The sequence below is a fragment of the Palaemon carinicauda genome, chromosome 3, assembly GCF_036898095.1.
Source record: "Palaemon carinicauda isolate YSFRI2023 chromosome 3, ASM3689809v2, whole genome shotgun sequence".
NCBI classification, from domain to species: Eukaryota; Metazoa; Arthropoda; class Malacostraca; order Decapoda; family Palaemonidae; genus Palaemon; species Palaemon carinicauda.
This window is the reverse complement of record NC_090727.1, coordinates 149,515,942-149,528,119: the sequence shown is the minus strand read 5'-3', so window position 1 is coordinate 149,528,119 and position 12,178 is coordinate 149,515,942. Positions and strand designations below refer to the sequence as shown.

Here is a 12,178-nt window from a genome sequence, read left to right as displayed (position 1 = left end):
TTTGGGTCATCTGGTCATGTTTTTTAATAAAAAAAAAAAAAATTCATAAATATACTGTAAGGTTTTTTTTTTTTTTTTTTACATTCAAGTGGTGACTTTTATTCAAAATGGTTTTACCACTCATCCCTTCATATAGTAAAGTTTATTAATCAAAATAAATTACCAGAATTATTTTTTGAGTCTCTCAATGCAGTTTAGGTGTAGGTTATGGATAATTAATTATTCATTATTGTACCGTACTGCAAATTCTGTAATATTAGAGTAACGTTACCAGGTATTAGAAATTATAAAAAAAGCCTTACCGTGTTAGCCTAAGCTACAATTAATGATTAGTCTATCAAATGAAAATCTCAGACTTCTCTTAATATAGGAACATGACAACAAATCCGCATAATAAAACTAAATCAGTATTCTAATCATAATAAACAAACTATTCTTGACTAACTTTCATCTTAAAACACTAGAAAAATTGATTATTTAATGCATTATTCAATATTCCTACTCAAACCTAGCTAAAAATAATACTAATTCAATTTTATATAGTAGAATAAGATCAAATCTTTCATTGTGAATTCTCTTCTATGAGAAGAACACTCCAAAATCGAAACATTGTTCTCTAGTCTTGGGTAGTGCCATAACCTCTGTACCACGGTCTTCCACTAGCTTGGGTTAGAGTTCTCTTGCTTGAAGGTACACTCGGGGACACTATTCTACCTTATTTCTCTTCCTCTTATTTTGTTAAGTTTTTATAGTTTATATAGTAAATAATTATTTTAAAGTTACTGTTCTTAAAATACATTATTATTCCTGGTTTCTTTTCCTCACAGAACTATTTTCCCTGTTGGGACCCCTAGAGTTATAGCATCCTACTTTTCCAAATAGGGTTGTAGCTTAGCAGGCAATAATAATAATAATAATAATAATAATAATAATAATAATAATAATAATAATAATAATAATAATATACATGCATATGGGTTTCAACCTTCATTGTACAGTTCATGTCATCTCATTTCCTATTATTTTCAAAGTAAACTATCAAATCTTATGAGAACAAGTTTTGACGTTGTATTTTTGCAGGTGGAACTGTAATGCTTGTTGCCAATACCAGATTCTATATGAGAACATGTGAACCATCGTGTAACTCACAAAACAGCACGAGGAATTCGATCCTTGCGTGTCTGTCGTGTGAGGAGCGGATTGCAAAGACCTTGTAATCTGCGGATAAAACCCGGAAAAGAAACGCCGTGTTTTGGAGCTGAGTCTAGGATTAAGTCGCGGATGTTGGACGTGACAAATTAAATGCGCCCATTCTCCCACAAGATGTATCAATATATATATATATATATATATATATATATATATATATATATATATATATATATATATATATATATATATATATATATATATATATATATATATATATATATATTTCTCTTGCTTGGGGGTACACTCGGGCACACTATTCTATCTCATTTCTCTTCCTCTCTTGTTTTGTTAAAGTTTTTATAGTTATACAGGAAATAGTTATTTTAATATTACTGTTCTTAAAATATTTCATTTTTCCTTGTTTCCTTTTCTCACTGGGCTTTGTAACTTAGCAAGTAATAATAATAATAATAATAATAATAATAATAATAATAATAATAATAATAATAATAATAATAATAATAATAATAATAATAATAATAATATACAAGTTCTTGCATACTTACTGAGGCTACGTTGAACAATGGAAATACACTACAATTTAAAGAGTATCACAATAGAAATTGGGGAGCATCCGTGGAAAATTGTTTTCGTCTTCAAGGTCATTTTTTAAATTCCTTCACAAGTATTACCATTTTGTAACGATTTTCTATTGTATATATATCCACACACACACACACACACACACATATATATATATATATATATATATATATATATATATATATATATATATATATCATATATATATATATATACAGTATATATATATATATATATATATATATATATATATATATATATATATATATATATATATGTATATACACAGTATATATATATACATATATATATATAAATATATATACATATATATATATATATATATATATATATATATATATATTATATATCCAGTATATATATATATATATATATATATATATATATATATATATATATATATATATATATATATATACAGTATATGAATAATGTATAGATCTATAGTATGGTATCATCACATTTAAAGGATACATATAGACCTAGGCCTGCTGTACTGTACTGACAAATTTTAGCACTTTTTTTTTTTTTTTACAGGCCGCTCAAGAATGCCAGAGGCAAGAAACAGTGACAGTGCCCTAACAAGCAGGACAATGCCCTAGAGACTAACCATATATACATATGATCCGCACCCATGACCCCCCCCCCACCCAAGCTAGGACAAAGGAGGGGCAGTCAAGGTCTTCTGATAACTCAGCAGGTAGGCCTGTAGGCTCCCCAAAACACCCCATCCTTAGATCATAAGGATGGTAAGGTTGCAGACACTACATAAAACTATCGATCTTGAGCGGTGCTCGAACCCCAGTCCAGCAGATCGCAGGGAAGGGACGTTTCAAATGGTCTTTGAGTTACAGTTTCAGCTAAGTATAACCTGTTATCATATGTTTGGGAAATCATTTTTTTTTATTATAGCCTAGATGACGGTTTCTTAGAATATACATGGGGCTTCACCTAAAGAGCATTTATGAACCAGTTATTGTCTCTAGCGATATAAATTTGTCCATATTCATTGGAATATATAATGTTGCATGCACAACTAGCAGCATACTGTATTCCTTACCTGAGTATAGGTCTATTAAGCTGTACGTTGGAATTTGGTTTCGTGATGCTCACAATGTTGACTGAATGAGATTACGGAAAATTATTTTGGAAATTACTCTCTTATAAAAAGAAAACTGAATAATGTTTTTATTTTGAATAAAATAATATTCCGTGAACACAGGCTAACTTCCAGCCGTCACTGTTAGTGTTGTAATGGTTATAAATTAGTATGAAATACAATTAGAGCAGATATAAGTTTTGTTATCGACGAAACAACAACTTCCATCATTAATTATATGTGCAACTTTAACTAACAGATCTTGTATTTCACTAACACATTTTCCCCATTTTCAACTACGCCATAGGCCTACATATGACAAGTTAGTAACCTGAATATCTGTAGAATTTAAAACTTACACATATTTCACGTATAAGAACGTTGCTACTTTTACAACATTCACATCGTATTCTAAAATAGTTAGTCTATCCTCGTCAATCAAGAAATTAAGCTTATACGTTTTAGAAAACTATTAAATAGACATAAATAAATCACAAATCACAAGTAAAGTTGACTATACTGGTAATGTCCGACAACTTTCAAATAAACATTGTCTCTGATTGGTCGGTGCAGTGTTGCTAGATTTTCAAATGCGTTATTCCCTTCCAATAAAAACTGGGTTCTGATTCTTTGGTTTATTACTGTAAGTCTGTACGCATGACCGTGTCCATAACAGCGTTTCTGTTATTTGGAATTATAGAAGTTATTTTATTTCTGCAAACGATTTTCGCAACCTGTGCTTTTAATGATATTTAAGTTAGATGAGCGAACAATAAAGAATGCAGATATTTTTGCTATTCGGTTGAGATCATTTATATCAAGGTCTCTATATAGCCTATATATTTGGAAACGATAAAAATAAAATTTTAAAGAATTGAGAGTATGATTGATTTACACGCGTGTAAGTAGATGTTTAGCATGATAATGTTTGCATCATTACCATTATGCCAAATTATTACGCAGCGTTACAAAACATAGGTTTATCTTGGCTGCTATATCACATGTGGCGTCAACTGAGTCAGTCGTCTTGGTTTAAACTTCATACACCTTCCTGGTTTTATTATTTCCTCTAAGACAGCGAAAATCTCCAACGAGGTTTTAAATCTATTTGATAAAAACAGTAAAAGTTCATTTTAAATAGTGAAAATATAAATATTTTGATTAGCGACTCTGCCTAGGAGTGGGTTTTTTTTTTTTTCTCCAAATGTTACGATAAGAACGTCACTTCTACACTTGATAACTTATCACTTGCAAATTTCCCTTTTCTGGTAACATATCGAGTTTGCCAATCAGCACTACCAGCTACCGAGATTTCCCTCTTCCTCTCGAACCAGAGCTAGCAGTTTAATGTGATTAGCTGCAAAGAACAATAAGATTTAAAATCCACTCGTGAATGGCAGAGGCAAGGGACAGGGAAATGCCCTAGACTGACTATACTGTATATACAGTACACATAATCAGCGCATAAGGCCCCTGTCCATTAAGCTAGGACCAGGGACGACTAGACAATTTCTGCTGATGACAGCTAACCTGCTAACCCCTCGTTTCCTCCTCACAAGACTGGTAAGGTTGCAGACTACAAGAAACTGTTAAACTTAAGTCGATCTTGAACTCCCGTCCAACAGATTGCCAAGAGTGGCGTCTCCAATTGGCTACAACAACCACTTTCCTACTGAAATCTTAATGTTACAGTTATTGCCAGTCTTTTGTGGTTGTTTAAGCCATCCCTCTTAGTATTCAGAGTTTCTTGTATTGTCTGCAACCTCATCATCCTTGTGAGCTAGGGATGAGGGTTTGGTGTAGCTTATATGAGCCTATAGGCCATCAGCAGCCATTGCCTGGCCCTCCCTTGTCCTAGCTAGAGTGGAGAGGGGGCTTGGGTGCTGATCATCCAGTAGCTTCCCCTTCTAGCAGTATGTCATTTGGGGATGGCAGCGTTGAGTAGCAACAGCAGCGTATATCGACGTAAAATGGATGTAGTCATTGTACTCAGCTCCACCCTGTAGTTATAAAGTAAAAAGCCTACACAGTATTTAGGTTGATTCGCTTAAAGTGGATTATCCTGGCACAATTTCTGCAGAAGATTTTTTTTTTTTTTTATGCAATCATCCTATTTTTGAAGAAATTGAAAGAATTACACGCAAACAACAGTTGAAACCAGTTCAGAAAGAAATATGCTATACAAATGATGCAATGCCTTTTAACATATATGCTAGGCTTGAATCCAAAAGTAGATTTGAAAAGATGACGAATGTGAGCAATTAAGGAAATTGGGAAAAATGTAATAAACTTAAAGAAAAAAAAAAGACATTAGTAATGAAAAGAGTTTCTCAAGATCCCAATTAACTTCAAAATCACGACCCAATAAAGTAGGCCCTCCCCAGTCCACCAACATCACAAATCCATCCGAGGCCTTTCTCTTGTATTTAAATTTCCTTCGTCAGGCATCACGAAACGGGATATTTTCCGTCCGTGGGAAATGGATCTTCGAACTGATTCTTGAAACCGAATCGGGGCAATTGAGGTAACGGGCGTATGATAATGTCGGCTTTTGAAATCCTCTGGTATTTTATTTTATTTTATTTTATTTTATTGTCTTCAATCGGAAAAATACACAATTTTTGGCATTTAATCACCAATTTACGAATGGAATTGCAATAAATCTGTATTTTAGTGAAATTTAGCAGCATTACAAGTGTAAACAATATTTTTACTCCAAGGATCTTGCTTTTTGGAAAGGGATTCTCTGTGGCCATGGAAGTTCTGTGACCGGTAAAAGGACCTCCTTCTCCCCCCCCCTCCCTCAGGAACCCTTCCCCATCACCTCTCCCTTCCCCTACCTTCCAGTGACCTCTCTCACCACCTCCTGCGAGATAAGCTTTTAAACATTCGTCTCTGGGAATCGAGGTCAATCCGTTGTTATCGCTTCAGGCTCTTCTGGTGAATCTCTTCTTTTAAGGGAATTTTAATCCAAATTGCGCATTTCATCCTTTAACTTTCTTTACTTGTTTCCATTGTTCTCGATTCAAGGATCAAGTCATGCATTCTGATTGAAGTATACGTCGTATTTATTATAATTCTCCTCAAGACAAAGGTATACTCTCACTTTCATTTTCCTTTCAGTAAGGATTTTAAGTTTTCAGGAGAAGTTCAGGTCTTTGTCTATCCTTTCTATTAAGTGGAGATTCATTACATTTATACAATAAGCATGTTTTGTTATTTACCTATGCTTAAAAAAAAAGCGCAATTTAATTCGGAAATTCTCCGTAAAAATATACTGTTCTCAGCCATATTTCAGTAGAATATAGGCGACCGTAATTTTTACCCTACTTTGTTATTATCTTTTACGGTTTGGTGACCGTAGTATTACTCCTTGACGTCAAAATGTCTGTTTTTAAAACGGTAAATACCTGGCAATATTTATTCCATGATTTTTACAGTTTTTTAAGGCAAATTTTTAACACTGTATCGGCTAAGCATTTATGAGACATTTTCATATATGCAGAATTCACACCTTGTAATTCCACCGAAACTTCAAAGGGAGAAATTTGAAATCCTACTAAATTCTCTGTCTACGCAAACTCAACTTAGTTTTGTATAATTCATCCCATTACATCAGCAATACAGTTCATTCTTTATCTGTATCATGCGATTCTTCTCTATTATTATTATTATTATTATTATCATTATTAGGTAAGCTACAAGCCTAGTTTGAAAAGCAGGATACTGTAAGCTCAAGGGCCCCAACAGGGAAAATAGCCCAGTGAGAAAAAGAAATAAGAAAATTTATAAACTGTATGAGAATTATGAACAATTAAAATAAAATATATTAAGAACAGTACCAACATTAAAACAAATCTTTCATACTCCATACAAGATCTGTTTGATTTCCAGATTTCTGAGAGGCCATAGAAAATGAGGCTTCGTGTTTACGCTTTTCAACTGGTTCCATTTCTTCACAGGTATAGTTACCACTTACGTCAGTCTACCATTTTTCTCTTTTAAGATTCTTCTGCTTTCCCTGAATCTCTTACAATCTCTTATCCCCTACATAAATCAGCTATTTCTACTTCTATATTTCCTCTTCTGAATTCGTCTTATCATCTGTCTTTGCGATTATATTGTAATGTTTTTTTTTCTATCTCTAACAGATTTAAACTTACACTCATGATATTATTTATAGTAACGTCTTATTTCGATCTATACACCATATCACTAACATTCCATACAGGTACAATTTTCCATAAAGCAAACAGAACTTCGATTGTTGAAAATTACTTCTAAAATAGAATTTGTATTTTCATTTTCCTCTAAAATTCTTTTCTCAATTCCTTTTTTTTATATCAGTACAGAATTGCTTGCATAGATAATATGCAAATAAGGTACCATGTATACCGAGATCTTCAAAGGAATCTGATGCTGTAAATGGTTGATCAACGAGACAGCTGAAGTGAGAGGTTCAGGTATAGTATAACCAGGGTATTTAGGTCTTTTCTCAAATACTTTTTTTTTTTATACCAGTACAGAGTACCTCATATAGAATATATGAAAAAAGGGTAATATGTATACCATGAAAATGATGCTGAAAGTGGTTGAACGACGAAACAATATATCTATTGACAATTTATTTTCCCCTTCTATGTAGTAAAATATGTTTTGCCGTTTCAGTATACGTTTCTGCAGATGATGATGATGATGAGAGTAACGAGCAGGAATTGAACCTTACTTTTTTAAGAAGAAGAAGAATTAGGACATTCAATAAGTGTACGCTGCCGGTATTACTCCGCGAAGGTGTAACCCTATTGGCCTTTGATAGAAATCATCGTCTCCTCCCACGCCTATTGACGCAAAGGGTCTCGGTTAGATTTCGCCATTCGTCTCTACCTTGAGCTTTTAAATCAATACTTCACCATTTATCATCCCCTACTTCACGCAATGTCTTCCAACTCTTCTAGTGCCTTGTTGAACCCACTTGAAAGTTTGGTGAACTAATCTCTCTTGGGGAGTGCAAAAAGCATGACATAATATTATAATATATCCTGTTAAAAATTTGAATTAAAAACTGATTTTTACCGTTTTAAAAACGGGTATATTGACGTAAAAGAGTACGGTAACAAAGTACGGTAAAATTACGGTCGCCTGTATTTTACTGAAATACAGTTGAGAACAGTATAGTTTTACGGAGAATTTCCGATTAAAATTACGGTTTTTTTTCTAACTGTATTGAAAAATTGTTACAGTAGATACTTACACTATTTCTAGATGGCAATAGCATTTGAGAACTATGAAGTCAGAGTTTCAGATGTACTTTAAACAGGGTATATAAGATTCCGTAAGCGGAATATATTACCATATATTTTTCCTTAATATATTTCTAAATCCTTGGTCACGTTTTATTTTTTCCCTCTTTAGGCTTATCAAATGTGTATGCAGCTCATTCAAATGATGCTTAGTTGAACAGGTTGACATCACGTCTCATTTCATCGTTTATCTGTTTCGAATTTATTTGCAATGGTTGTCTATCTTCCTTAAAAAGTAAGATAAAAAACCTTTTTATCTCTTTTTCTAATAGTTTATTCTTTTCTTCGTTTCTTTTCTGTACTATGCATCCTTCCTTATTGAGACTTTCAGGCTTGTTGTAGTAGTAGTAATAATAATAATAATAATAATAATAATAATAATAATAATAATAATAATAATAATAATAATAAGAATAATAATAATAATAGTTATAATAATAATAATAATAATTATAATAGCAACGAAAACAACAACAACAATAATAATAATAATAATAATTATAATAGCAACGAAAACAACAACAATAATAATAACAATAATAATAATAATAATACTAATAATATTAATAATGATAATAATAATAAACTACTTAAATACCAATTTTCATTTCGTATAAACTATTGAAAATAAATTCCATGGCAGTATACACACATACACATATATATTTATATATGTAATTATATATATATATATATATATATATATATATATATATATATATATATATAATTACATATATATATATATATATATATATATATATATATATATATATATATATAGAGAGAGAGAGAGAGAGAGAGAGAGAGAGAGAGAGAGAGAGAGAGAGAGAGAGAGAGAGAGAGAGAGATTTCCTTTTAAACTCTCTTGATCTATTTGGTCTTTGTGAAGAAGAGAGAGGGATCTGGTTGGAGAAGGGGCGTTAGGCAGAAAAAACTTATCCTGTTCAGGGTTTTTTTTTTTCAACCTAACATCCCTCTGCCGGTCATTTCTTCACATTTAACTGTTAAGATTTGAGTCAGCAAAGGTCATATGACCTCCGGAGATGAAGTAGGAGTGGCTATCGTATTCCTCATGAGACGGGAATGCATCTTGTTTACGTGGCTATTTTTTTCATTTATTTTTTTTAGTTGTATTACGTCTTACTTTAGTCTTTCCTCATTTTCTAGTTGTATTTCGTCTTCTTTTACATTATCTCCTCAATTCTTGGATTGTTTTCATATATATGTATTACTCTTAATTGCTTGCATGCCTACAAAAATATGACATAGCCTCTGTACTATGGCTTCCACTGTCTAGGGTTTGAGTTATCTTGCTTGATGGTACACTCGGCACACCATTCCATCTTATTTCTCTTCCTCTTGTTTTATTTGATTTTATTAGTTAATATATGAAAGATATAATCTATCATTGTTACTGTTCTTAAAAGATTTTATTTGGATTGTTCATTACTTCTCTTGTAGTTCATTTCCTTATTTCCTTTCCTCACTGTGATATTTTTCCCTGTTGGAGAGCTCAGGCTTATAGCATCTTGTTTTTCCAACTAAGGTTATAGCTTTGCTTGTAATAATAATAATAATAATAATAATAATAATAATAATAATAATAATACATCCTTTATTTTCTCATTTTGTAATAACTTCACTCACATAGCCACAAAAACGTGACCCAAATCAATCTGGGATTTACAAATGGCGTACGGAAATGGCCAACATTTCCATTTATGCCTGATAAATACCAACAGCATTTAATTCCGTTTCTGAGAGTGATCAATTGGACGGTGAACTCATCCTCCCTCATCCGGGAAATGGATGATCTGTCCTGGAAAAACCCTGAAGACCAGGAACTTTCGTTATGCGGATGTTGTGGTGTCAGCAGTGTAATTACCTCTTCGAAGATTTCGTCCTCATAGTCAAAAATATTCCTCGTGATTCGCGTCTTGGATTCACTGGAAAATTTCGTGATTCTTCCTCTCCGATTACTCACCCTCACGCCCGTTTGTACACCTGCCCGCCCACGCTTTCCCCTTCAAGAGGTCGTGACCTGTCTTAAACTCTCTGGTCATAATGAGAGTTATGGTTCGTTATTCTCCCCCGGGGGTCGGTTCGAAGAGGAGCAATCCACCAAGGTCAAGGAGATATGAACAAGTATATATAGACTAGAGTGCCTTCTCCCGTCACCATACTCCGTGCATCGGCCTTTGCATTCGGATTTCCAGCCTCCATTTTGTTCTCTCGTGAAAGATGTTGTTCGTAAGTATTCGAGACGTTCTTGGGGTTGCTGTGTACAGAAGATCTCTCTCTCTCTCTCTCTCTCTCTCTCTCTCTCTCTCTCTCTCTCTCTCTCTCTCTCTCTCTCTCTCTCTCTCTAAAAATTAGACATTCTAAAGGTTTTACTTCTGCAAAGACATATTGCTATTTTTTTTTACTAAATCATATGGTTGAATACATATAAAAATTCACTAGCATTATTTTTTTTTCAATAATTCATTCCTAATTATTCATGAATTTTGCCCATCCTAAAATATAGCAAATATTATCATTGGATTTTTTAACTTTTTCAAAATTTTTAAATTGGTTTTGGTTCTTGATATAAATAGTTATTTTGGACATAGAAAAAGTAAAAATCTAATTGCTATGATACAACTATTTGGAAGGAATAACCTTTGCCACGATTCCGAATAGACAATCAAAAGATATTGTAAAAACGTGAATTTTGAAACCACTATTTCTTAAAAGAACAGATTTTTATTTGATAAAAAAAAAAGCTTATACGGTTTAAAGTTCTTTTCTCTTATTAGTTCTTTACTTCATCGTTTATTCATGTAACTGGTTAGTTAGTTAATAATTCATTCTAGAATTGTACTGTACATGCATACTTTTATCAGTTAGAATTATATAGGATATATACGGTATTCAAGTTTTCCCTTATTTTCAATAAAAAAAAACTCCTATAGTCCATATCCATGGAAAATTCTAACATTTTCATGTTTCCAGTTTTTACTAAAAATATTCCATAGAGTTATTTTAGGTGTGTTTATTGGGCCTGTGCAATTTTACTTTTATCTCTTAATAATATAAAAGCTATATAGGGTAGTAAGTTTCCCATATTTTCAAGATATGTAGATTGAGCCTATGGTAGAAAACTTGGTTTAATCCATAATGTATCAAAAAAGCCTTATATATACTGTATATATATACACATATATATACCATATGTATATGTATATTTATATAAATAGTGTATAAACTGTATACATCTATATGCATGCATATACATATATATATATATATATATATATATATATATATATATATATATATATATATATATATAAATGTGTGTACCGGTATATATATATATATATATATATATATATATATATATATATATATATATATATATATATATATATATATATATATATATGTCTATATTTACGTTTATATATGCATATACTGTATAAATACAAATATACATACATATGTGTGTGTACTTAATTACTTAACCAACTGATTAACTTTAGATTTATACTGTATATTCACTTCCAAACAGGTGGTTTTAACCAGCCCATTACCTAGCAAAGAGCTGCTCTTACTATACCAATTAATTGATCACTATACTCATTCATTCAATTCCAGGCAGTCCTATCCTGCCTCGTCGCCCTGGCGTGCGGCGCCCCCCAGTTCGAAGGGAGGCCCTTCCAGTACAACCCGACGGACGTGCCCCAGTACCGCCACATCGCCATCCTTCGGGACGATCGAGTGGACCACGGGAACGGCCACTTCCAGTACGCCTTTGAGACCGAGAACGGCATCAACGTGAACGCCGTAGGGACTCCAGGGTCCAAGGGACAGAGCAACATCGAGGGTTCCTATAGGTGAGTGGAGTTCCTTTCAATAGTTCTTACATAGGTAGGAACAGGCCAAAGGGAAATTTGTCTTCAGACCAATATGCTACGGGCTGCAGAGTTGCAAGAGCCCTTGCTTGGCCGTAATGGTC

General features: G+C 32.6%; 1 protein-coding gene across 1 annotated transcript in view; it reads left to right on the top strand.

Annotated features, from left to right (window-relative positions):
- Positions 1-10,353: 10,353 nt before the first annotated feature.
- Positions 10,354-12,178, top strand: part of LOC137637942 (cuticle protein AM1199-like) — a 3,999-nt gene continuing 2,174 nt past the window's right edge. Inside the window, exons 1-2 of the mRNA XM_068370047.1 lie at positions 10,354-10,428; positions 11,818-12,056. Coding sequence (XP_068226148.1) covers positions 10,420-10,428; positions 11,818-12,056 — 248 coding nt within the window. The 5' untranslated portion in view covers positions 10,354-10,419. The remainder of the gene's footprint in view (positions 10,429-11,817; positions 12,057-12,178) is intronic.